Source organism: Carassius gibelio, chromosome A3 (genome assembly GCF_023724105.1).
Source record: "Carassius gibelio isolate Cgi1373 ecotype wild population from Czech Republic chromosome A3, carGib1.2-hapl.c, whole genome shotgun sequence".
Classification (NCBI taxonomy): domain Eukaryota; kingdom Metazoa; phylum Chordata; class Actinopteri; order Cypriniformes; family Cyprinidae; genus Carassius; species Carassius gibelio.
Window position 1 is genome coordinate 29,406,865 of NC_068373.1, and position 27,483 is coordinate 29,434,347.

At 37.0% G+C, this 27,483-nt stretch overlaps 3 protein-coding genes and 1 long non-coding RNA gene across 5 annotated transcripts; 1 reads left to right on the forward strand and 3 right to left on the reverse strand.

Annotated features, from left to right (window-relative positions):
* Nucleotides 1–347: 347 nt before the first annotated feature.
* On the reverse strand, nt 348–7,587 carry LOC127941859 (small ubiquitin-related modifier 2). Its single transcript, XM_052537307.1, has 4 exons — nt 7,422–7,587; nt 6,183–6,314; nt 1,830–1,901; nt 348–922 (listed from the first exon to the last, which is right to left on the reverse strand). Exons 1-4 carry the CDS (start codon nt 7,440–7,442, stop codon nt 860–862), a joined length of 288 nt encoding a protein of 95 aa, XP_052393267.1. The 5' UTR covers nt 7,443–7,587; the 3' UTR covers nt 348–859.
* Nucleotides 1,908–6,171, reverse strand: LOC127941878 (uncharacterized). 2 transcript variants are annotated; one of them, XR_008149162.1, is made up of 3 exons: nt 5,425–6,171; nt 4,984–5,046; nt 1,908–4,668 (listed from the first exon to the last, which is right to left on the reverse strand). It is a non-coding gene; the product is annotated as an uncharacterized LOC127941878 (long non-coding RNA). The 2 variants fall into 2 exon arrangements; XR_008149163.1 differs by having other exon boundaries at nt 1,908–4,731.
* Nucleotides 7,588–9,200: 1,613 nt separating the features above from the next.
* Nucleotides 9,201–16,496, forward strand: LOC127941673 (nuclear pore complex protein Nup85). Its single transcript, XM_052537021.1, has 19 exons — nt 9,201–9,373; nt 9,657–9,750; nt 9,826–9,982; nt 10,056–10,126; nt 10,208–10,251; nt 11,485–11,554; nt 11,634–11,755; nt 11,842–11,976; nt 12,808–12,930; nt 13,004–13,135; nt 14,139–14,245; nt 14,324–14,407; nt 14,561–14,626; nt 15,178–15,329; nt 15,406–15,523; nt 15,596–15,696; nt 15,837–15,988; nt 16,157–16,246; nt 16,330–16,496. The coding sequence occupies exons 1-19, from the start codon at nt 9,341–9,343 to the stop codon at nt 16,426–16,428; spliced, it is 1,950 nt and encodes a 649-aa protein (XP_052392981.1). The 5' UTR covers nt 9,201–9,340; the 3' UTR covers nt 16,429–16,496.
* Nucleotides 16,497–18,065: 1,569 nt separating this feature from the next.
* On the reverse strand, nt 18,066–26,750 carry gga3b (golgi associated, gamma adaptin ear containing, ARF binding protein 3b). The gene is made up of 17 exons (XM_052536658.1): nt 26,462–26,750; nt 25,627–25,711; nt 25,480–25,552; nt 25,301–25,399; nt 24,948–25,071; nt 24,767–24,870; nt 24,584–24,664; nt 24,359–24,496; nt 23,341–23,422; nt 23,146–23,262; nt 22,816–23,067; nt 22,111–22,184; nt 21,869–22,020; nt 21,397–21,680; nt 20,871–21,040; nt 20,535–20,645; nt 18,066–20,404 (listed from the first exon to the last, which is right to left on the reverse strand). The coding sequence occupies exons 1-17, from the start codon at nt 26,508–26,510 to the stop codon at nt 20,294–20,296; spliced, it is 2,106 nt and encodes a 701-aa protein (XP_052392618.1). The 5' UTR covers nt 26,511–26,750; the 3' UTR covers nt 18,066–20,293.
* Nucleotides 26,751–27,483: the final 733 nt, after the last annotated feature.

The following is a 27,483-nucleotide window of genomic DNA, read 5'->3' on the forward strand; positions in this document are numbered from 1 at the left end:
CATCATTCACACTGTAGGTTTATGTGAAGTGTGGCTTACTGCAAAAACAGCCATAGGATATCGACGTGTTATGCAAATTGAAACTTGCTCTTTTATTCCAATATTTTAAAATACCTTAAAGTTTCTTAAAGTTAATAGACTGAAATACACATATCATGCCATTTTAGTGAAAATTTAAATCATATTTTTAATAATTCAAACTACAATGGATTTTTAATAATCTAGAATTACATCTAATGATACTTTGCTTCAAGCATAATTGCTAAAATTATGCAAAAAACAATTATTCAGAATGCAAAAGCAGTTTAAAGATTGAGCACAGTGACTAAAACACACTGACAGCTTGATAAAAAGAGAATATTTTATTTCAACAAGAGATTAGACAATACAGACAGATGCTGGACTTGTCTGAAACAGGACTTCGCTCGAACGCACTCGAGGAAAAGCCTGGTTAACACAAGACTCGCACTTTACGTGACCACTACAATAAAAAGTCTTAAAACCAATTTGTCTGAATGGAAAACAGAAAGCCGATCCGAATTGCAGGTTTGTCTGCGTGAAGTATAACAGAGCAGAACATTTCTTTATCACTTCTGGAAAAAGCCTGTGAGCTCAGATCCAGGCCAGAACAAAACCCACACATCTTAAGGGGAAATATGTATTAGTTGGTCTATACACAGATGATGCTTTACATGTCAGATTTCAAACCAATTAAAAATCCCAATGTAATAATTACTGCAGCAGAAACCCTTTATGTACAAAACGAAAGAAAAACATGATGAACTGAAAACACTATACAACAGCAGTTATAGATAACCATGAGGAGCGGAGAGAGAGAGAGAGAGAGAGAGATGGTCATTCAGATGTGTCCTCCTGTCTGTTGCTGGAAAACGTCAATTGTGTCTTCATCCTCCATCTCTAACTGCAGGAGAACAAGACGAGGTCGTTTATTATTCACTGTTATTAATGAACACAAGCCATGTGAGGTTACGTGAGTCACATGTGATCACAGTGCAATGCTGTCACGCCAGATTCATTCAGATCAGGTCTATTATGTGTGAAAAAAACACTTTTCTTCTTCCCTAAACGTTCATCTGAGAGCACACATGACACCCGCTCTTTCTAAACCAGACAAAAGCGTTGAAGACAGGCTTTTAGCTTCCAATCATCACCGAGAAAATTATTAAACTGACTGGATGAATAAAAAGTGATTGCTTAATTTGCCTAATTTATCAACGACAATACAAACTGGATTCTGATTATTATACTCATTTTGTATGTAACACTAATTTGGCAAATACACGTTTTAACATATCTTTTTATTACCATAAATTAAAAATTACGCTAAATTAAAGGCAGTACAAGAAACGATATAATATGCAGTAATTCTCTACAAATTCATATGCATGTATAAATTCATTATAATGAAATATAAAAAATTACATAGAGAGATGATGTTTTAAAGCAGCTTTACAGAAAATGCACGATAAAAAAAAAAAAATTGCTTCAAAATAGAAAAAGTAAATTATATATTTTTTTCTGTTTTGAAGCAATTATTTTTCATTGCAGTAATTAACAGTAATTTTGAAGATAATGTCACAATGCAATTAAGCTTAATTCTCTTAATGTTTCTAACAATGCCATTAGGCTTTTTTTTTTTTAATGACCTGGATATTCACAAACAGGTTTTGCAAGCTTAGTCTTTTCCTTTACATTAAACAGGGTTGACTGAAGTCCATCCGGTTTAACACCCGTGCACGCACACACACACAAACACCTGTACAGAGTGATGTCACCGTTAGACCCAGTGAGCATCAGTGATGTCATACCTGTGCGGGCGTGTCTGTCTCGTTAATCGGCTGTCCGTCAAACCGGAATCGAATCTGCCTCATCGTCAGTCCCTGGAGAGACAAGCACATCAACACTCACTGCTGTTATTGAACTACTATTCATATACTGCGACAGCTTTTATTTTTGTACTTTCAGTTTCATTTAAATTTTAGTTAAATTTTAGTGATTTTATCTTGTTTTATGTGATTTTGACATTATTTGTAAACTCAAGTCTTTCATCTAATATTTATATTTTATTCCAGTTTTATTTGAATAAAAGAAAAACAATGAATTATTCTTAATAATTACTATTTAGGTTTATTTTTTATTTCAGTTTTCTTTTTTATTATTTACAGTTAGTCATTTTAATGCTTAAACTAAATGAAAATTAGAAATGTTGACAACTAATAATAATTAAGTGTTTAATCTAATTTAATAGTTTTAGTAAACAAAGCCAGCTAAAAACAGGAAAAGTTTTACATATATTTTCAGTTTTCATTTTAATTTTAAAAATTTTGTTCAAATGATTACTATTTAGGGCTTACTATTATTTATATACTGTTATATTTTTTATTCAACTTGTATTGAAATCTTGCCTTAAGAACTACATTAAATTAAGTTTGTCATCTTATATTAATATTTTAGCTTTATTTCAATCAACAATTTTTTTAAAAAATAGTTTTAGTTAGCGAACTTACTGAAAACTGAATAAATCCTGAATCCTGAATGAATTGTTCTTTTTAATGAATGGATTTGTAAATCAGTTTCTTAAAATGCTAATCTGAAGGTCTCCACAGTATCCGACATCATTTTGGACGTCCCACCCCTTCAAGGGAACTCAAAGTCTGAGATAAAGATGACTGATCAGCCTTCATATTTATTTTCCGCTGCTGACAAGGATTTCCTGACGTCTGAATGAACATGAACCTCAGGGCCGGGACACTTCCTTCCAGCAAACGCTGTCCTACTTCTGCCCCACCATGAGATTAACCCCTCCTCCTCCGCCAGGAAACACGTGAGTGACCTACAGATCAGGCGTCTTCACCTGCTGCGTTTACAGCACTGAGCGAGCGCTTCATAAAGCCTGGACACTTCTGATGAGCTCAATCTGATCTCAGAAGTGATCTAGCGTCGCTCTCTGTCAAACGTGAACATTAGAGTCATTGTTCTCTCTCTAACCCTCTCTAGCATGGAAGAAACCTTGACTTGGACATGATGGAGAGATAAAGCCAGCAAAAAGATGGGTGTGCGAGTGTTTATTGATCAGAACGAAGAGCTTTCGTAAGCTTCTTGTGGCCTTAGCATTACTGCGACCCTTTCACACGCTGCTTCACACTGTGTCTTTGATTTCTGTTACACTGACAGCGAGGTCAGGATGTTTCTCCATGACATTATCTAGCAAATATCAGTCATTCTTCTTCTTGCAATGTGTAGAAGAAAGTACACGAATATGCAACCAAACATCTATGTAACAACTTTATGTATTTCTGATTTAATTTCAAAGGTTTGAACACTGTGTTCTTTCATTTTAAATAATATTATTATTCCCCCGAAGCCTTGATTTCTGTGCAATTCTATGCAAAATGAGCTTATTATAAAAAACAGAGTAATACCTGCCAAAAAAAATGAACTTAATTCAAAAGTAAAACTAATTTGAATTCCACACTGACAGATATTTGCTTGTTTAAATCATAAGACTGCATATCCTCATTTTGCATCTTGATTTAAGGATGTTTAGAGTTTGATGTTCATTATTTGCAGTGCGGTGCGTGCAACATTTAATGCCATAACTTTAGCAATTTAAGACTTTCTGCTCTGATTTAGGGTCTTCATTTGTGAAATGGTGAAATGAGACTTTTAAGACCTACAGACACCTTGGACAGGAGGTCAAGGAACGCCTGAATGTAAAAACAGGAAGTTCATGCTACTAAGTGCATGTTTAAGTCCCATTGCTTTATTAGAGCAATTATGCATCCTAGATGACATTTCACTTCAGAGTTCATCCTCGATATATGTTGAGCCACTGTTGAACTGTTTTGTGGTAGTGAAATATTTTCCAAAACTGAAAATATAAAAGAAATTAAACATAAAATCTTGGTAAATTCGGATCCGTAGAGCAGTACCATGAGAGCAAAGAATTAGCTTCAGACTTTTGACAAGATCTGGAAACATTTAGCTAAAAACTAAAATGATTCGAGTGACACTGCCAGCTCGTTTCTGTATAAATTACATATCATTTATACATATGTTTTGTACTGTAAGTCGCTTTGGATAAAAGTGAATGCTAAATGCATAAATGTTAACAAATATAGTTTTGTTGGTGTTTTCTTTTTCCTATAAAATTGTATTGAGCTTGGTTTATTTGTTGTGCTGTATTTGTATGCAAGGTTTGGTGGGTTGTTTTGTATATTTTGTACACAATTTTTTTTATATGCTAATATGTATAATAATAAATATGGATGTAATGATTAACCGTGAGCAGGTTGAAAATCCGTTCAAATGTGTGACGACTCAAATCGGTTGAGATGCTAAACAAATAGTCATTCATTTAGGGGTAGGTGTTAACGTATGTCTGAGAAGAACTTACTGTCTATAGAAAAGTTTAGATGGTATTTTTTCTTTTCATCTTCCTCTGTATAATACATATTAAAGTTCATAAGTGCAGCGCTGCTTTGTTTACAGCGGTAACCGAGGAAACACTTTAAGCTCCACCTGTTGAGGTGTTCATAGGTGCTTTGTTTACAGCGGTAACCGAGGAAACGCTTTAAGCTCCACCTGTTGAGGTGTTCATAGGTGCTTTGTTTACAGCGGTAACCGAGGAAACACTTTAAGCTCCACCTGCTGCGGTGTTCATAAGTGCTTTGTTTACAGCGGTAACCGAGGAAACACTTTAAGCTCCACCTGCTGCGGTGTTCATAAGTGCTTTGTTTACAGCGGTAACCAAGGAAACACTTTAATCTCCACCTGTTGAGGTGTTCATAGGTGCTTTGTTTACAGCGGTAACCAAGGAAATGCTTTAAGCTCCACCTGTTGCATTGTTCATAGGTGCTTTGTTTACAGTGGTAACCAAGGAAACACTTTAAGCTCCACCTGCTGCGGTGTTCATAAGTGCTTTGTTTACAGCGCTAACCGAGGAAACGCTTTAAGCTCCACCTGTTGCGGTGTTCATAGGTGCTTTGTTTACAGCGGTAACCAAGGAAACACTTTAAGCTCCACCTGTTGAGGTGTTCATAGGTGCTTTGTTTACAGCGGTAACCGAGGAAACACTTTAAGCTCCACCTGCTGCGGTGTTCATAAGTGCTTTGTTTACAGCGCTAACCGAGGAAACGCTTTAAGCTCCACCTGTTGCGGTGTTCATAGGTGCTTTGTTTACAGCGGTAACCAAGGAAACACTTTAATCTCCACCTGTTGAGGTGTTCATAGGTGCTTTGTTTACAGCGGTAACCAAGGAAATGCTTTAAGCTCCACCTGTTGCGTTGTTCATAGGTGCTTTGTTTACAGTGGTAACCAAGGAAATGCTTTAAGCTCCACCTGTTGCGTTGTTCATAGGTGCTTTGTTTACAACGGTAACCAAGGAAACGCTTTTAGCTCCACCTGATGCGGTGTTCATAAGTGCTTTGTTTACAACGGTTACCAAGGAAACACTTTAAGCTCCACCCGCATCTTTGTGTGGATCATGATTAAAATACAGTGGTTGTCTCTTATTTTAAATGTAAGAGCACAGACAAAATCTTAGTTTGTTTATATGAAGATATTTATTTTATTTGTGTCACTTATGACTTGGGGCTCACTTTAAAATGTAAATTAAATTTTTGTTATTTACATTATATAAAAATTTTGCTTTTTAGCAAACACTTATGCAAAGCAACATACAAATGAGAACAGAAGCAAACCAACAAAAGAGCAATAATATGCACATGCTACATTAGTATTTAATTAATTAGTGTTATATTCCATTTTACAAAGTGTATAGTATTTTATCCAAGCAATAATAAAAGGAAACATTTAATTTATAATTTGTCTTAAATCTCATTTTGTTAAAAAAATTTATAAAATTGTGAATAGAATCTAGAGTTGACTGAATAGTTACATCCCTAATAACAAATGCAATTTAGCTAATAACAAAATTTTTGTTATTCTTGTGATAAAATGCTACGACTGTATTTCTTTAAAACAACAGTAAAGAAATTATGATGTAAAATTTTAACACAAACTCTAATATGTGTAGCCAGGACTACAGAATGCTGTTGGGAAGGTAAGTTTTCGTGCTTGTAGCTGACACGAGCTCACAGAGGAGATCATGTGTGTGTGTGTGTGTGTGTGTGTGTGTGTGTGGCCGGCCGTGACCTCACCTGTCTCTCACAGTAGGCCTTCATGAGCTTGCTGAGGGGTGTGTGTCTCTTAATTTTAAACTGGACCACTGACCCGTCCTGTCCCGCCACCTTCAGGTTGATGTGGTCGTTGTTCTCCGTCTTTACCCCCTCCTGAGAAAAACAAAACAAAATGTACATAAATAAAGGTTAATGAGATATTACATCATTCTTCATTGCATATTTTATGCACATCTCATTTGCAATCACTGGATGAAATTATTCATGGACATTTCCATTAGCTGCTGGTTTGGAAATCTCAGTGTGAAACATAAAAATGCATTAAATAGAATAGTTACAATTAGTGGGAAGATCAACAGGTAAAGAACATTTACTTTTTTTAACAGAAATATCTTGAGTCAGGCTCAATCTATGCCCTTGGACAACGACAATTTCTTTATTTATATTTTTATGTATTAGTTTTTTTTTAAATGTATTGTATGTGTCTGTTTCAAAAATACTGTACTATTCTAAAAAATGGCTCAGTCATCAATGATTTATCAACAGGAGTGCTGTTCGTGGATTGATGATTAAAACAGATTCTGAATTCATGCAGAAGTTAACTTGGACAGAGAAAGCCAGAAGCTAACATAAGACTATTTTGGTCAATACAAACACTACTTTTATCTGAGGTACACAAAACCACGTGGTCTTATGATTAATCTGGAATTTTCATAATGGATATGAGTGCTGTCAGTCATAAACTTGAACAAAATGGATACATGGGAATGATAGATGGTTTGAAAATCCAATGCAGTAATAAACAAACACGTGCATGTTCATCTTCATGGTGGTTTTAGCGGGTTTGGGTGTTATTAGCAGTGCTGTGCATGAGCTGCTGTGGCTGCACGTGATGAATGGATGCAAATGTGAGCATCAGACTCGCATCATCAACAGAAAACATGTTTCCATTAGATCTCGCACATGACGCGTTTCTATCAACAACATACGCACGATATTAAGTCGTTTTACCGTCTTTTCTCCTTCTTATGTTTTATGTGAATGCGTCTGTGTGTGTTGCGCGCGGTGTGAGCTCGGCATGCGCGTTCACGCGTCTCCTTCCGGTGTTTCTGAGGCGGCAGTTACAGTATTTATCCGCTACGCGCGATATTTCACGTTAAAAATCAAACCATCCGCGTCCTTCCGTGTTTTCGCAACCCGTCAGACGCCTTGAACTGTTCCCAATAATAAACGATCCCTTCGTTTCTAAACGCCACTCACCTTGGGTTTCTCGTCGGCCATGGTTATTGTGTTTGCGCTTCTCTCGACGCCGCCACACAAAAGACTCAGCGGGAGCGCGCACGTCCGCGCCCCCGATTAAAAACAGGCGCTGCGTGCGCGGTCACGAGCGGGGCGTCCTCTCTCCGCGCTCCGCCGCGATTGGCCAGAGCGGGTGACGTCATGCGCGAGACCAGGGAGACGGGGAAACATGCACGCGCATTCGTGCACAGTGTCTTTTCTTGAAAAAAAAATTTTTGGCCAAATATGAACAAAAATAACACAAAACGACGGTGATTTCCCTCGTGATTATCATATGTTATCAGATATATGACGTGGACATCCATGAGTTTATTATTTCTTCTGTTGATTCTGAGGGAAAGATCCTGTTCTCCTCACACTGGAGGGAAGGACGCCATTTTGTTCTTCATGTCAGTCACAGATCAGGCTGAATGGACTTCAGCCTTTATTCGTTAATAGTTTAAAACGAGTGTGAGCAAACTACAACAAATGTGTGATATAATCTGCAGCAAACCCATTCTGAACCTCTCATGAAAAACATTTACCCATTAAAGTGACAGTAAATAAAATGCATTATAGGACAGTACATAAAACAGTTCAGTATCTTAAAGAAACTCTACAAGCTGTACCAAAATCGTTATTTTATTTATATATACTGATAAAAACACAAAAAATGACATCACATCATTGATGTTAATGAAACACAAGCAAACAATTTTTGATGACCAGAATGTATTTTTTTATGGTTTGTTTTTGGTTAGCCAGGAGAGTTTTGAGAATATAACGTACTTATAAGGTCTCAGAACATCAGTTTTTGGTTCGCAGAATGTTATTCTAATGATAAACTAAAGTTATTATAACGTTCCCAGAACATCCGTTTTTGGTTCGCAAAATATTATTCTAACGTTAAACTAAAGTTATTATAATGTTCCCAGAACGTCAGTTTTTGGCTGCCAGAACGTTATTTTTTATGGTTTGTTTTTGGTTAGCCAGGAAGGTTTTCTTAACACAGATAGAACAGTTTTTGGTTTGTAGAAGGTTATTCTAACATTAATCTAACATTTCCCTAACATTAGGATAACATTCCCAGGACTTTCCAATTCGGAAAACTTTTCCGTCAAACTCACGTAGTCAGAGATGTAATGCTATTCCCGGTCGGAAGAAAATGTTCAGATTTTAATTAAAGATGACCAAGACAAACTGTGTTTGTTTGTTTTTTCAACGGATTAACTTGCACAAATTAATTGTTCACATCAAGACTAATGTGAGCTAGTAAATTAATTCCATTTGGACTTTAAAGTCATACGGAGTTTAAACTAAAGTTATTATATTATAACGTTCCCACAAGTTTATTTCTTGGTTCTAAAAAAAAAAAAAAAAACAGAAAAGAAGAAAAAAAAAACGTGAACCAACAACTAATCCTCGGACTGGGAACGTTCTGTGATTGCTGGGTAGAACAGATTTTTGGGCTTTACAAATAATGACCCTAATTTTATGCTAAATCAATTTTAAATAAAACATATAAGTAACAATTTTGCATTTATAATGATCAGATAAATACTTTACGTTCATTCACATCACCAGAATTGTCCTCGGACCGACCAGTTGTCCAGAAAACAGCGCGGAATTATGTCAAAAAACTGTGCACAGTGCAAACATGACAAACATTTGTGAATGGCATGTGTTAAAGTTAAATATTGCTGATAATTCTACAACACTGGTCGTTTTGGAAAGAGACTCGTATTTTGTTTAGGCACTCAGTGCGTCGTACTAACCGCGCAGAGCATCAGGGGTCCTTCAGACTCATGGCGCTAGTTTCTGAGCGCCGAGTGTGTTGAATGTTTTTCAGATATTACAACATTAAACGTCGGTATTTCAGGAGGATTTAATATCGCAGTGTTATGGAGGAGGTGGATGAAGAGCCCAGTCCCACGGTAACCTCTGATTTAAACTCTTTCATCTATGCTTATGAATATTAATGCACGGTACACTTATGTAAATGTGAAGAATATGCATGTGTGGAACAAATATAAAGTAAGTTAGCTCTGAGGGCATCTTAAGACAATATTAGGCTACTAAACTAGATACCAAATTAAAATACCATGGTATGTTTATATATGTGTAATAATATGTATGTTAAATGGTGTGTTTTATTATATAAGTAAGTATGCATGCATGAATAAAAGCATCATATATTTAATAATGTGATCCTTGCAGCTGATTCCAAGCGCTGGATTTCATCAGAGGCATTTGGGTTTTGAGTGGGGTCCTGGAGATCTGCTGGTGTATGAGACCAACTACCGACTGCAAGGTATTGACCTCCTCGAGGGAAACACTGAAGAGGGACGAGGACATGAAGCTTATCTTGTGTTGTGTTTGTGCTCAGGTCCGAGGTCTGCAGGCTCTCCGTTCGTCCACATCGTGAGGAGAGATGAAGACATCTGCTCTCCCATCCTGCGCAAACTCTTCAACGAGTCCCATCTCATCTTCGTGGGGCTGCAGAAGATCAGAGAGGACGTTCCCAGCAAGAACAAGAAGTCACAGTGAGTCCTGGAGCCTGACAGTGTGGACGAACTGATGTGCACATACTGTCTGATCTGTCCCTGTCTCCTGCAGGTTTGTGAGCGTCAGTAAGAACTACAGGTCTGTGATCCGAGCCTGTATGGAGGAGCTGCAGCAGAACGCAGGTAAACACACACACGACACACATCACACACGAGGAAGAGGATGCTCTCCATCAGATGATCACACTCTCCTTCTCTTCTCAGTTTCAACACAAGATGGTTCTTTAGCGTCGCAGTATGGAGATCAGGTACTGTCAAGAGTCCACATCATCTCGAAACAGACTGATGTATTGTATCTGTACGAGCAGTGTGGTTGTTAAAACTGAAAATATAAAAATTAAACATATTAATAAATTCTATAAGAGTATATGAAGTATTATTATGCATGCTTTATTTTATAAAGGTAAATTAATCATTATATTTACAACGAAAAAAAATGCATGCATTCTTAATATTATTAAATGCTTTATTTTAAGATAAATTAATCATTAGATTATAACAAAACAATATGCATGCATTTATAAAGATAGATTAAACACTAGATTACTAGATTACTGCATAATAAATATTAAATCTGAAATAAAAGGAATAAAAAACTAAAACAGAAACTAAAGTAAAGTTATGATTAAAACAAAAAGAAAAAAAACAAATTGAACATGAATACATTCTATAATAGAATATTAATATGAATAATTAATTTGTATGCTTTATTTTATAAAGATAAATTATTACATTTACAACAATAACAAATAAATATGCATGCATTCTGAATATTATTAAATGCTTAATTTTAAGATAAATTAATCATTAGACATTAGATTAAAACAAAAAATATGCATGCATTTATGAAGTTAAACTTTAGTTTGCAAAATTAAAATTGTATGCATGCATACTAAATATTAAATCTGAAGTAAAATTAATAAAAACAAAAAAAGAAACAACACATTTTTTTTAAAGCCCAAATTGAACTTGAATAATTAAAACTGAAAATATGAAAAATAAAAACGAATTAAACATATTAATACATTCTATAATAGTATATAACATTTTTTTTGCATGCTTTATTTTATAAAGATAAATTATTACATTTACAACAATAAAAAAAAAAAATGCATGAATTCTGAATATTATTAAATGCTTTATTTTAAGATAAATTTATCATTAGATTAAAACAAAATATGCATGCATTTTTAAAGATAGATTAAACACTAGATTACAAATGAAAGCCGTATGTATGCATTTTATAATGTTTTTAATGATTATTGCAACCATAAAAACATTGATGCATTCTGTATTTTAATGTATGTTAATGTCTTTTTTATTGCAATGCCTCTGAAACAATCTTTCTGCTGCCATAATCAAGGACACATAAGCAAACATGAAAATAAAGTTATGATCCAGTCAGATCTCTACTGAAAGTCCTGTCCTCTTGATTTCGACTGAATATTTGACTGAAGTTAAGGCTGGTCTGATCTCTCCAGGTGTCTATCCTCTTGGCGATCGAGCTCATATGGAACTTGTGTGAGGTTCTGTTCATCGACGCGGCTCCAGGTAGAGAGAGGCGTCTGAAATGTTCAAGCAGACCTTTTTCTTCTAGTCTGTCTGACCTGGTTTTGTTCTCTGGTTGCAGCCGGGTCTCTGCTGCTGCAGCTGCTGGATTGGGTGCGTCTGCACAAGTCAGACGTGGACACGAGAGCGCGAGAGGTGTTACAGAGCGAAAACCCCGCTCTGCATCGCTCCTACTGGGACGTGGTACGACACACACGACCCCTGACCTCCAGAACATCTGCATATCATCAGCCGTGTCCTTACGTGTGTGTGTGTGTGTGTGTGTGCAGGTGATCAGTTTAGTCCTGCAGGGCCGCATGGATGAAGCCCGTCAGGTGCTGTCCAAACAGGCGTCTCTTCGGCCCGAGAGCAGCTCTGTGTTCAAACGCATGGACGTCCTGTTACAGAGCATGCCCATCTTTAATGTACGTTCAGCAGGACGCCCTACACTTTTCCTAAACCTGCTGAGAACAGGTGGTATTTCACCCCAGAATCAGAAGGAATTATATTTTAATGAAGCATATTTTTTAAGCTTTCGTAGTATGTTTACATTATATTCATTACAATAAAGTGCATTTAAATGTGAAATTCTTAATACTGCAATGCAAAAAAATATATATTTACCAAAAAATAATATTACAATGTTGTTCAAAATGATTTCTGAAGATCATGTGACACTGAAGCTGAAAATACAGCTGCGCATCACGGAATAAATTACATTTTAAAACATAACTGCATTAAAAATAGTTTTATGAAATTGTAATAATATTTCACAATATTTTTGTATTTTTGTATATTTTTAAGAGACTTCTCCTCACAAAGACAAAAGGAATTGTTCTTTCTGAACCCAAACTTTTGAATGGTTCAGTACATTTTAAATCTATAATACCTTATTGACAATTTAAAGTATAAAATCTGTTTTTGTATAATACGTTGTTTAATTAGTGGTATCTTAATTACACATTGTCACATTTGTTGTACCGTCTTTCATTTACTGATGTAAAGTATGTGAACAATTGCATTATAACAACTGACTCACAATTGAGAACTACAGAAAAAAACTTTGAATGCAATGAGAAATTTAAATGCAAAAATATTAATCGACATTAAACACTACATTTTCTATATGTAAAATACAATATTTTATGTTTTGGGGTGAAATCTAATGATTGTAAATCACTTCAGCAACAGTCTTTAGAAATCATTGTTTTTATAAAACTAAATAATTGCGTGCATGCTGCTGCTTGTTGTTGCAGCCCACAGGAGCTCAGACGCTGACTGAGTTTGATGTCAGATGGAGACAGTGGCACGAGGAGTGTGACCGCTGTCTTCAAGACAACACCTTCGCTGGGAACCGTCACCTGGAGACCCTGGTGAAGGTGAGGGGTCGTGACCTCTGCTGTGACCTCTGCTGAGAGCGTGTGACCCTGACTCTGTCTCTGTCTCTGTCAGGTCCTGCTGGGTGATGAAGACACGTTACTGGAGCAGAAGGAGCTGCTGGGCACCTGGTATCACTTCCTGGTCACACGGATGCTCTTCACTCAGCCCACCATCAAACCGCCCGACCTGCACTACTACGCACAAGTACACGCTGTTATACTTCTTATTTCACTTCTTATTTATTTGACATTTCTATCTGGTTTTTATTCATTTGTATTTCAATTTTAGTTTGAGTTATTTTAGATCATCTAGTTAAACTTTGCAATTAGCTGCATTAAAATTAGTTGAAAATAAATATTATTTACTATTTTATTGAAATTCCAATAAATGGATTAATTTTTTTTATTATTTTTTTTTGGTTGTGTTTTTTTTTTTTTTTTTTTTTTTTTTTTTAGGTGACTGGTTTTTATACATTTTTAATCCAGTTTTAGTTAGTTACATTAGGTTCATTGGGTTCAATTGGTAAATGAAAATTAGAAGTCTTGCCCTGACAAATAAAATGTTTAAAAATAATAATAAATAAAATAATAAAAAACATATTTTAAAGTTTTTAATTTTATTTCAGTTCAATTTTATTTTGAGTAATTTAAATTAGTATTCATTTTAATTTATTTAAAGTTTTTTTTTTTCATTTGTTATTTTTTATAGTTTGTATTATTTATTTAATTTTATTTAATTTTGTTTTAGTTATTTTGGTACATCAAGTTAAAGAAAATGAAAAATGGAGCTTTGACAACTAGTGTTTTTTAATACTATAATAATAATTTTACATCAGTTAAAATTTTTTCAATATTTTCAATAAGTTATATATATATAAAAAAATATATATATATATATATATATATATATATATGTATATTAGTCAAATTAAATGAAAATGAGAAATGTTGCTTTGACAGCTAGCTGAAATTTATACATATATATATTTAGATTTTATTTCAGCTTAAATGTATTTTGTAAGTAACAAATGGTATTCTGGGTTTATAGTGCTGTAACTATAATAACTCTGCATGAGGCACAAGTAAAGCTGCCAGATATCACACAAACAGCTGAGAATTAGTCATGCAATGATATCCAGACTTGATTTGATGGATTTAACAGTGTATAAATCTCCATGTATCATACTGAGCTTGTGTTGGTGTTTCAGTCGAGCATGAACATGTTTCTGGGTCCACGGGCGTCTCCGGAGCCTCTGGACATCATCCTGCTGTCGGCCTTCGAGTTCGACCTGCATCAGGTGATCAAAGACTGCAGGTGTGTTAACTCTCTCTCAGCACACACACACACACACATTCATCTCCAAACTAACACAGGTGTGTGCTGTTTCTGCAGCATCGCGCTCAACAACTGGTGGTTCGTGGCTCATCTGACAGATCTGCTGGATCACTGCAAACTCCTGCAGTCGCACAACCTCCAGTGCGTGTCTCACCTCACATCAGACGATTGCACACTATGACACTGTCATATTCCCATTCATATATGTAGAAGAAAGCTTACAGATCCACGTGGCTCTTTGAGAAGGTTCTGGTTGATGTGATGCTCACCTTGCTGTTCTGATTGTGTTTGTAGTTTTGGGTCTAATCTGCGTGAGTTTCTGGTTTTGGAGTACGCCTCGGGTCTCTTCACACATCACAGGTGATTAAAACCCATTATTGATCTCTGAAGACAAAAGAGTTCAGTCTCATAAACTAGGCTAGATCACACTTCACCCTGAAAGAAAAAAAAAAATTATGAAGTCTATATATATATATAGCTTTGTAAAGCATTACTTTATTTTCTTCATGCAAAATATAAATATTTATAAAATAAGTATTATGAGATTATATTTAAAATACAATATTTTTATACAATTAAATAATGTTAATATATATATTTTTAGATACATTTCATAATTTTAGATACATTTATTATATATAATAAACATTTGAGTTAACTTATAATAATTGACAATAATTGTATTTAATATTATAAAATAATATATAATAAATTAAATTATTTAGTTAATTTGTCAGTATATAATTTATCATCATTGTATATGAATATAATTATTTGAATTGACATTTACTGTAATTATCTTTCTATATGACTCACATATTCTTGACTCTTGATTCATCCAGTTCTGAACTGCTCAGAGTAATGTACTCTTCATACATGTGTGTGTGTGTGTGTGTGTGTGTGTGTGTTAGTCTGTGGCAGCTGGCGGTGGATTATTTCGATCACTGTCCTGAGTTCGGCCGTGTGTATCTGGAGCTGCAGATCGAGAGAGTCCCGCTCGACACTGAACGTAAAGCTGTTAAAGTCCTGCGGATCTGTGAGGACCGACAGATGAGTGAACAGGGTGAGTGATCGCTTCACAAGCTCGTCCTCCTCTTGAGTCATTGTCTCCAGAAGTCATTGATCCGTGTGTGTTTCAGTGCGCAGTATCTGTAAGATCATGGCTAAAAGAGCTCTGAGGAACAACCGCCTGGGATCTGCTCTGTCCTGGAGCATCCGAGCCAAAGATGCTGCGTTCGCTACACTCATCTCTGAGAGGTTACACACCGTCCATCTGTCTAGATGCTGATCGACTGCTCTTTTACCTAACCCATGCTTCGTTTCCCACAGGTTTCTTCAGGATTACTGTAACAGAGGCTCTTTCACGGACCTGGATTTGTTGGATAATCTGGGTCCTGCCATGCTGCTCAGTGACAGACTCACGTTTTTAGGTACAATATGAGATAGCGACGCCAATTGATAAAAGGATGTTTTTCTTTTCTAACATACTGTTTCACTTTAATAGACGTCCAAATGGTTTCTAGTGTCCCATATCCATGAGATGCATGACTCCGTGTGTGTGTGTTTACAGGAAAGTACCGCGAGTTTCACAGGCTCTACGGTGAGAACCGTTTCTCCGAGGCAGCCAGACTCCTGCTGTCCCTGATGACGGCTAGGATCGCCCCTCGCGGTCTGTGGATGACGCTGCTGACCGACGCGCTGCCGCTGCTGGAGCAGAAAGAGGTCAAGACACTCACATTTCACTGGAGTCGAGAAATGTGTAGAAACAATGAGTATTTGGCTACAGAGCTTCAACCGGTTGAGCTGTACTATTGCAGCTTAAACCATAAAGGTGTTTAGCATTCATCTGTGGGGTTTCGTTTAAATGCCGCCGTTTGTTCTCATGTAAAGGTGATCTTCTCCGTGGATCAGACGTATGAGCTCATGTCCTGTCTGGAGGAGCTGAACTCAGGAACCAAAGCCTCGAACACCACAGACCAGGTACGAATCCTCTCTAGAACGTCCCAGAGATGCTCATTATCATGTTTGGTTGTGAAACAGGATGTGTTTCTTCTGTGTTTCAGGATGAAGACATCGAGTCCACGAAGACGGAGCTCCTGCGACTGGCTCTGGCTCGTAACCTGGCCATGGCCATCGTCAAAGAGGGAACAATAGAAACATAAATTCATCCGATCATCCAGCTGTTTTTCACTCTCTTTGTGTCCTGTACATAATTCACAAACATGACTTCTTTTATAAAACTTTTTCCAGTGTTTGCAAAAAACGAGCTTGTCTTCCTTATTAACTTCTTCTGCCTTTTATATAAAAGGTCTTCTGAGGGAAAACTTGATTGCTCATGCTCTATTGAATTAGAATTTGAGGTACATCAACTTAACCTATCAACTGTAAGAATTATACAGGGATAGAAAAAACTATTCAAGAAACTTCAGCATTGGGTTGATTTAAGTAGCATTTGCATTAAGGGAGACGCTGCAGGCAAAAACAGTTTTTTCATGCATCTGTCCATTTTTAGATTTTGGGTTTTATGGCTTTTCATAAAGTTGTTTTTTCAGACTTATGGAAAGAAAACATCCAAATGACACTGTTAAGTGTTTCTTTTATACCACTTTATCTATTTGTGTCAATATATTTCAATTACAATAATATATTTAAAGGCCATTTTCTCAAAATGAGTTTTTTTCTCCTCCACTGAGCCATAAATCTCCGCTTCGGTGGCACTTACACACACACACACACACACACACCAAACTTTACATATTTATTCAGTCTACATTCTGAAGGTTTTTACAGAGGTATGTGTTCGTATATAATTTTCTTGACTATATAAAACATTTGAATTCCCCAAAATTGTGAAAATATATTGTTTTCTGGCTGTTCAAAGTATTTTCTGAATTATGCAGTGACAAAAAGAGATACCCAGAATTCCCTCTGTAAAAACATTTGACTAATATGTCAAAAAATAAACAAACAAGAATTTGCATATTTCAACAATTTTTTTTCAAAACTTACTTTTTTTTTTATTATAATAATCAATGTAAACAATCAACTTGGTAAGTATAACTTTAGGTTTTTTTTGTTTTTTTTACTCTATTCACCTACATTTCAGCGGTCATTCTAACTTTAAGAACAGAAATTATTAATTTTCAATATCAACAGGTGAACGATATCGTTGGATTCACTAAAAGAGCAAATTTGTCCCGCTGATAAACTACAAAGACCGACAGCCAATCAGAAACATTCCTAAAACCGCGCACTCGTTGTAATGACGTCACTGAAGCGCGCGTTTTGAAAAAAAAAGACCGTTATTGACCGTTTGCGTGACGCTTAGGGTGAGCAGCAAAACTCTATTGTACAGTTGTGACAAACAGCTATCACTTCACAAAAATAGATGAGCAAAACAACATCAGGGGTTCAGAAGAAGAGGTAAATCTCATAAATCCGTCTTTCACAGCGGGAAAAGAAGGTTAGACACCCATCTTCTCCATTTATTATTTTGAATCATTTACAAATGTCACATCTCATAGCAGCTGCAGTTCAGACTCTAAATTTAATTAGGCTGTATAATTAGTATATGCAGATCAACATTAAGTTCGGGGTGCTTGCATCCCATTTTCTTTTTCATTCTGGCATATTTCTGAATGAAACGATAGACAATGAGAGTAAATTTAAGCCAATACTTGATTACAACTTTAATGAAATGACTACATTGTGAAAATTGCCTCTTTATGTTGAAAAGCAGAGGGATTACTAATTTCCAACCCATGAGGAAACAGGTAAAGAAGAAAACTATGCAGGTAAATCCGTTTGATAAAGTCTTTAATGGCGCAGTACACATGATGGAATCACTATTAAACACCAGAGCAGTGCTTCATCTACATCATCGTCATCTATAATAACTTTTACAAAGGTCTACTTTTGTTCCACATATTTTAATGAGTCCTCTTAAACCATCTCTCTCATCAACTTCAGACCTGATGAGGCTTTGAGTCTTAAAAGGAGACACGACTCATAATAATACACAGACAAGGTTCCTCAGAAATACTCTAAACACTTTGATGCAGATGCACAATGAAGCTCTGAGACCTTCAGATCCTGAAACACGTCAGACAGAATCAGCAGAGATGCTCCATGATGTCCAGAAATACAGTCCAATGTGTTCAAACACACAAGATTCACAGCCATGAAGTAGATGAATCTCACCACACTCAAAAACCACCAAGAATTCACCCCGAAATCAATAAGGCGACATATTTTGCTATATTAAAACTGTTTTAGGACCGAAAAACGCTTTCAAGTTTACCCCAAAATTAAAACAAATTAATAAGTTGTTATATTTTCGTACAGGGATAAAAAAAGAAAAAACTTTTCTTTATGCAAAATATGATTTGTTTTGTTTCTGTGGGTGAAATGCAAGTCATTTTTTGTGTGATACCAGAGTCTAAACACATGATCGTAATGAACTGTACGGTTTACTCACTTCAGAGGAGCAGTTGTCCTCTTCTTCTGCTTGGACACATTAAGTTTTGTTTGGACTAAAATCACATGAGGCCTTTATCTTATTTAATAAATGCTCATTTGCCCTGCTACAGTGCTTAAAAGAATCAAATCACGTGAAACGCTCGGAGGACTGACTGCTGATGCCTCCACTTTACCAAAACACATCTCCAATCCGACTTATGATGAACTGTGCTAATCATTACAGTTCATCCTCCATCAAGATCTTCATCGCAAAAACACTATATAAATATGCCACAATTATATAAATAAATCTAAAATGGTCAATAAAAGCTGCCGACTATCAGAGACAGACTGTAATGCTGAAACTTGAGTCCAAACGTTCCAGTAGCAGCAATAAATAAAAACAGAAACCGTTGAACTATGACACAGGCAGATAAAAACTCAAAATGGACAACATAATGCTACTCTGACATTATGCGTGTAAACTCAAAGCGTCCTCCGTGTAAACTCGTTTGACTGCAGGTACATTCGTTCTGATGCTTCGTGACTTAGAGAGCTGAAGTTTGCGGGAAATGAATCATTTAGTTCTAGAAACAGCAAAGTTCTACGGCTTCTTTGTTTTGAAGAGCGCAAGACCATCTAACACTGTCTGAACAGAGTGAAATCACGGTTAAATACACTCCACGGACAGCGGCGAGGTCATGTGACACCATCAGCATCAGCTCGGCTTCTGAGCTTACCAACATTTACCATAGTTTACTTCAAAATACCATAGGTACTACAGTGCTTGAAAATTTCTCAACATGTAGTCAATGGAAAGAGCCACTAAACTTAACAGATTTTGCAACCTATTACCAAAACTTCAGACATGAAAACTTTATAGACATAAACATTTATGTATCTATGTATGCATGCATGCATGTATAACTAGGGTACCATTTTTTTTTTCTATAAATTTCACATTTCCATTTACTTTAACTTAATGTACTAAAGTAGCTTAAAAAATGGAAATACAAAAAAAAAACTATAAACGTTGAGAAAAAACTACATAAAAATGACAAAAAACGAACAAAAACTAGTTACTAAAACTTAAAAATTACAATGAAAATTAAATACAAAAATTTTATAATCTTATAAAAACAACTATTATATTATCTCTATAACAATAAAATGTCACTGGTAAAAGGTGGTAAAAATTAAGTCTAAATTAATTCATAAATCATTCAAGATATCTAGCTTATTTCTCAAATTAAAGGATTTTTTAATTTTGTTTTTAAATCGTTGTAGTGTTTGTTGAAACTGCCAGTTAGTTATGGTTTTACTTTGGTATTTTGACAGAAACTATGATTACCATGGTAAACCGTTTTAAGAGCATCTCTGAACCGTGTGTGTCCGCTTCAGACCATCATGTGTGTCACTGATGTTTTGTTACTGTATTAATATCCAACAAACATCAAGCATCAAATACTGCTTCACAAGCCTACAGTAAAACACTGACTGAAAACAAATGAATGCTGATACTTGGGAATGAACATTTAAGAGTTGAAGCAGGCAAACAGCGAGGTAAATCTACAGGGACCCCCATCTGTCCGCTGGAGGAAACTGATCCAGCTCTCCCACCTCCGAATACTGATGCTCTCCCAGAAGATACGTCAGCTTATAGCGCAAACGCACACGCTCCTGAAACACACACACACACACACAAGTAAACCTTCATGGTAAAAGATTCCTTAGAGGAAAATCAAAGTGCTGTCTCAATTTGATTGACTGGATTGTTTTATTATTTATTCCCCTCCTTTTTTATAATCACCTTGAGTGGGTTGGCGAGCAGCATGACCTGAGTGATGGATGCGGGGGGCAGGATGGGGTTAAAGGGCGGGATCTCTGCACCTGATGGAGGCTGAAGCTTCACTCGCATAGACTGACACAAACACAACACAATACAGGGTAAACGGTCACGTTAAAGTCCCTTTCAGAACTTCTGGGAGTCATCAAACTAACATGTTTCGAGAAATCTCTGTGGCATTTTATAGCGAAAGGATTGTTGTGCATTGGTTCAACTGAATCATTAAAAAGAACCGATTCAAATGAACGACTGATGTAAAATCTCTGTGTAAATCTGTGTTGGCAGCGGAGGAGGGCGTACCTTGGGCACAGCTGCTTGCAGCACTATGCTTCGCACGGGTAACGGCGCCGTGTTGAGCAACGACACCACCATGACCAGGACGTCCGGTCGACCCGGTGGACAGTCCATCGCAAAGTGCAGAAGAACACGGACTCCGTCCTTATCGTACATGGTCACAGGTAAGACTTTACCTGAGGACACCAGCGGAAACAGCTCAGCTACAGCTTAACTAGTAGATAAGCTGCAGGATGACTTGAAAAAGATACTTAGAAGTTCAATATCATAGTCATAATAATAAACTATAATGTCATATTTTAAATATTTACATTTTAATAAAAAATATCAAGCTTATAGATTATAATATAGTCAAATTCAGATTTAAATTTTGTATAAATAGTGAAGCCGATATCGTTCTCGGGTGTGGATACTAATATCTTTATCTTTGTAGTTATAGTGTGAATGGGGCTTTAATCATTTGAGAATTAAAAACATCCGTTGAATTAGGCGACTCGTCAGACTCGTTCAGATTCAGGCTGCGGTCACTCACTGGGTCTGATGGACTCGAGCGGGACGTTCAGGTTGGAGAGGCTGGGGTCTGAGCTCCGCGCTGGGCTGCTCTGAAGCGAGTGAGACGGAGAAGAGAAGGGCTGAAAGAAAGGGCTGCCTGGAGCAGAGCCGCCCGTCACCACCTGAGCCCGGGCCACAGCGGGTGATCCCGGTGCCGCCGCGCTCACAAACGGGTTAGTGGACTGAAGAGGGGCGGCTGCGGAGCCCATCACACCTCCAGAAAGACCAAAAGTACCTCCAGCAATGCCACTCAGACCAGACACACTGTGGAAGACAGAAGAAGATGAGCTGAAATCTAATTTATATACTCAAATAAGCGATCTACATCGGCATCTCCCTTCTAAAGGAGCTTAATAACATCATGGAGCCTCATAAGTGACTGACATGAAACGGTCTACATGTGAAAACCACTTTAAGCTGGTTTGAGGGGCTGTTTTAGAGCAGATCTGTACCTCTTTCCACCTCCAAAGTCCAGCATAGAGAGGTCCTGCAGCCCCTGACTGACAGCCAGTGTGTGTGAGGCTTGTGCAGGTGTGTGTGTTGTTGGAAAGACAGCGCTCGGTGCCGAGAAGCTCCCAAACAGGTCCAGGCCCGCATCAGGAGCCTGACCGCAAGAGACGAACTCAATCATCTCTCTTAAAATTCCATCTATGCCTTGAACATCTGTAAGTCCAAGTGGTTTTGTGTGTCCTACCTGTAGAGACGTCCACTGACCAGACAACTCATCCAACTTTGGTCTGTTTGGCACAGTGGGAGGATCATTCAGTCCTGAGAATCACATTTAAGCATGTCATATTGCTTATAAACAGTAATATCATGAAAACCATGCTAGAATTGGTGGAAGAATTTTAAAAGAATATTATTCTTATTTTAATGAACCTTGATTTTAAAATTGTATTTATTATTATTAATTTATTATTATTATTTATTTTATTATTTTTTCAAAATTATAATTTAAACATAATTAATGATAAAATAGTTATTTATCAAAAAAATTTATTTACCTAGCACTATTAATATTTGTATTGCAATATTATTAATAACAATAATTATTATTAATAAAAAACATTTAAAATAACTATATTTATCATAATTATATTATTTTATCAATTACAATTTTATTTACTAAACATGTTTTTTATATGCTTTACAATATTTTATTTTAATATTATTATCAAAAATTTAATTACATTAATTTCGACAAACATTATCAAGCTTTTATTTATATTATTTATGTACTTAATAGGTGTTTTTTGTTGATGCCATTTTATAAAGCCCAAGAGGTTTTTTTTTATAAGTGATTTTACCACAGTTATGTAGGGTACCGTGTAAACGCATCACATGACCTCTCGGCATACTTCTTTAGGGGCATCACAACAATTGAAAAGAGATTTATTACCGAGAGACAAGAGTTCATCGTCCAGCAGGGAGAGAGAGTTCTGCTGCTCAGGTGGTTTGTGATTGGGGCTGCTCGTCTGACTGCTGTGACCGCCGGCCAATCGGCGAGGAGGAGGCGGCAGCACAGGGATGGACGAGGCCGTGGGATTGGCTGACAGGACCTGAGGAGGAAGAGAAGGAGGGGGGACGGTCGGGGGAGAGGAAGGTTCATCCAGTCCAGCCAGATCAATCAAAGTGCCCGTGGTCTCACGTCCTGAGAGAACAACATTGTGTCATTATTAACATTATATCAGAAGAAAATGTGATTATCAAAATATCATCAATCATCAACCTTCACTAGCAGCTGGTCTGAGATCTTCACCATCCCCGTCGTCTGCCTGTCCTTCTACGATTCGTTTATAAGAGCTGATTACTCTGGACAAATCATCGTTTGCCTTGAGAATGTCACCTACAGGATCAGAGAAATAATAAACATTTCAAATAAACATCTTTCCCTGAGAGTAGAGCTGAGCATCATGCCATTTACCCAAACTGGAGTCGTTGTCCTCTGCTTCAGTGGCCAGTTTGAACGCGGTGCGTCGTAGTTTATCACAGCGCTCATACAGCTCCTGGACACAAGACGTCAGGTCACATGTGAGCGCCGCTGTCATGGTTACATCAACTTAATTATTCAAGCATCAGATCCACTGATCTATTACTGGATTGCTCATGACGTCATGAAAGTGAAGCCGCCACACCGTCATATTGGTAACCCCTAGTGTGCGGAAATTGTATGATTTTCTAAATGGTTAAAGTTGGTTTAGGTGGTTGATCAGCTGGGAAACCATCCAGCAAGGCTGAGGTCAACCTAGAAGACCAGCTTTAACAAACAGGTTAGAGCCTTTAAACCACTGGTTCTCAACAAGGAAACCAGTTGCTTAATTAGTTCATTAAACATAAATACTTCTAGTTTCTTTCAATAAGTTATTTCTATTAATAAGTTATGCTCTATTAATAAGCTTTATCATAATCACAGCAGAAATAATTGAAATATATAAGGGCTAAGCTGGTGATGATCCACGATCAAACTAGTTTCAAGCAACAAATGTGGAAGATTTTTATTAAACAAAATATTAGTTAAGCATACTCAATGTGAGTAAAACTATACAAGTTATTCTACTATTATAGTCAAGTTTTCAACTATGTGTGCTCAAATATGATGAGCTACCATTAAGAGAAATCGTGTGATGAACCAAGACCTCTTTGTGTTACGCTGTCATGTGGAGACAGACTGGGGTCAACAGTTAGTAAGCAATAGTGGCTTGAATGATATGTATTGTTTATGAAAACCATTAAGAGAGTATGCAAAGACAGACTGGTCAGATTCTCTGCTTTTTATCTCTGATAATAAATCTTCAGGCATCCAAACCTCAAACCTTGGAGGGATTTCTCTATCTGATGCATAGGAACTCAACTTAAGTATAAGTTACTAGTCATTTCTTTAAATTTTCTTGGTCTGCTCATTTCTAAATGCTGTTTGACATGTCCACTGATTCTGATCTCACCTTGATGAGCTCACGGTCGGCGTCTGATGATCGGGTCCTGTCGTATTGACTCAGCATTTCGCTCAGGAGCTTGACGTTGTTGTTCACTTCCTCCAGAGTATTGCTGCGTTTAGTCATTTTCTGCACTCGGGCCTCGTCCTGCATGCACAACACAGATTCAGTCCATCACATGATTTATGATTCAGAATCGGTGTGAGTCTCAATCGTGTCTGTAGAGCTTCTCACCTCCTTCACCATATTTTTGATGAGTCTGTTCGCCTCCTGAAGATCTTCTGGGTTTTTGCTTCTCAGAAGTTCAGCCAACAACTGTCATCAAATCACAGAACACCACACTATCATTTCTGTAGATTCATCAATTGAAATCACATAAATCGGCATATTTAAACTCAAATGTTGCAGACGTCTCACTTTCCCCATGTCCTCATTGTCAAACACTGGGTTTTTGGGCCGTGCCGGAGGGGACGGGATCAGGGTTTTGTCCACCGTCAATTCTGGGTCTGACATCACGAGTCCTGAAGGAAACACAACCGACATCAATCAGATGACCGCTCATGAGAAGAGTCCAGAAAGTTTGTCCGTAAAATCTCACCTTGTCTCTTGAGCGTTTGGTACGCGTCTGCTATCTTGGCCTCATTGGGAAACGCCACCGTCCAGCTGTACAACATCTCAATGATCTTATTCTTCACTTTTTCAGAAACACTGTCCCCCATATACTGAAACACACACAGTTTTTAACATACGTTTCATATTAGACATACAAAGCAGTCCTAAAACCAGAAACAAGGTCACATATTTGAACTTCTGATTTCAACATCTTGAATTTAATTGGTTTTTGTTTAAATGTTTGAAATAAGGTCTGTACAAGCTCAAGATATTTTCAAATTTTATTCCAAGTTGTGGGTAACCCTCAAAAAAATCTGTCTTGGTAGAAAAAACACCAACCTTGGGTGAAACCACTTTAATCAGCTCATTTAAAAAGCGATATCTGGCTATTTCATTGTGAAATCTCCGCCCACAGTTCTTCATACATGCCTCTAATACCTGCAGAGACACAAAATCATCATATCATATGTGAAAAACTCAAAGCATCAATGGTGAACTAGCGTTAAAACATCCCTCACCGTCAGAGCTTGAAGAGCTTCCCATTCTTGAGAATGGATTTTGTGAACCAGGAGTCTCACAGCTATCTGAGGACTACAAACACACACAAACACTGTTAGAGAAGAGGATCCTGTAGTTTACAGTCATGTAGGTTTACACATGCTTACCCTTCCAACTCCTTATTGATCTGGTCACAAAACCCGATTATGTATTCCCAGTCCTCCTGTCTGTTGGTCGGGTGTGTGGCTTTGTCTGTGGAGGACACACACCATCGTAAGGACCAAACAATCGGCCCCGTTGAGCTCTGTGTCTGTGATACACTGGCACAACAGTGTGAGGGCCAATCACAGGGATGCATATCAATATTACCAACAGTATTTCAATAAAAATATAATTACCGTGCTATATATGTATGATATAAGCATATTTACATATAATTGTACTTCCATAGTATGCTCATGGTGCATGACGAGAAAATTATTTATTATGATTAGTGTACACACTTGACACATTGGATAAAATCATAATTTAAATGGTTAATTAGTAATCGTTCCAATAAATCACGAAGCTCTGGGTCTGAACTCATCCTACATCTGGACTCATGATCGCCAGATCTGACGGACAACATGCATTTTGAATTTACAAGTTATACTATAGTGAAGGCTTGACTCATGAATATTAATAAATAGCCTTGACGTTTGTACAGCGGGAATATCTGATTGGCTGGAAGGCAGACGCTGGTGAATTAACGAATCCTACTATGGTGAAGTCTTGGCTCTTTGATATTATTCATCCATCATAATTGGACGCCCCGAGAAGGTTACCAGGCAACGTCAATATGAGAAAATTAATATTCATGAGAAGATCTTCGTCATAGTATGAATCGAAATTCCTCCGTAACAAGCGCGTCAGATGAGTCTGTATTAATGCACGCAGTGAAGACATAACACAGCAGTGTTCTTTACATCTATTATGAAATGCAAATTATAATAATGCACGTACTGAGCCAGGATTCGAGTGATTCTCCCTCCGGAAACGCCATGATCCTCATTTAAAGCTTTGACTCCATAAACTCACGCATTTCCTCCTTAAATAACACCGACATTCGTCAAATTATACTGACTATAATAAATGCAACCATCCTCTGTTCCACCCGAACAGGTTTGCAGCGACAAAATGCTGCTTTATCTATTTTCTTTATGAATAGTGTATCAGCTGGCAGTATCATCAGCTGCCTGTATGGAGGTCCTTGATTTAGACGCCTCTGGTGATTACAGAATAAAAGTCACGGGCAGTACGAGTCTTGCAGGATTACAAAATAAAAGTCAAACTAAAATCTTTAAGGTGCTATTTTTGGTTTATGCTACATTATAATATAGAATAGAATTTTCATGCAAAAAAGATCTTTAATGATGGGTCCCACACATCAGGGTTGAGATGAAGAACTGCAATGATGGTGAAACAATTATTTTTATTATTATATTGAATAATTTTTAATATATAAAGCATCGTTTAGTACGTTTATTTAACCATTAAATTATGGGGACACAACTGTATGAGATGTCTAAATGAGGAAAATTGGACTAGTCATTTTATTCAGTTATTTTATATACAGTAAGATATCTAAGTTGTAATACATATAAATAAAAATTAACATGAAGTATGTGATACAATAGAGTAGGAAACACAAAGCTTGACCATTGTAAAGAATTTTTAACTGAAATTTGTAGTAGATCTTGCCGGCAGCCATATATCCCTGTAGCCCAAGACTGCTCCCCACTGAAGCTAAGCAGGGTTGAGCTGGTCAGTACCTGGATGGGAGACCTCCTGGGAAAACTAAGTTGCTGCTGGAAGAGGTGTTAGTGAGACCAGTAGGAGGTGCTCACCCTGTTGTCTGTGTGGGTCCTAATGCCCCAGTGTAGTGATGGGGACACTATACTGTCAAAAAGCACCATTCTTCGGATGAGACATTAAACCGAGGTCCTGACAGGTCATTAAAACTTGGGTCAAACTTCACCCATTGG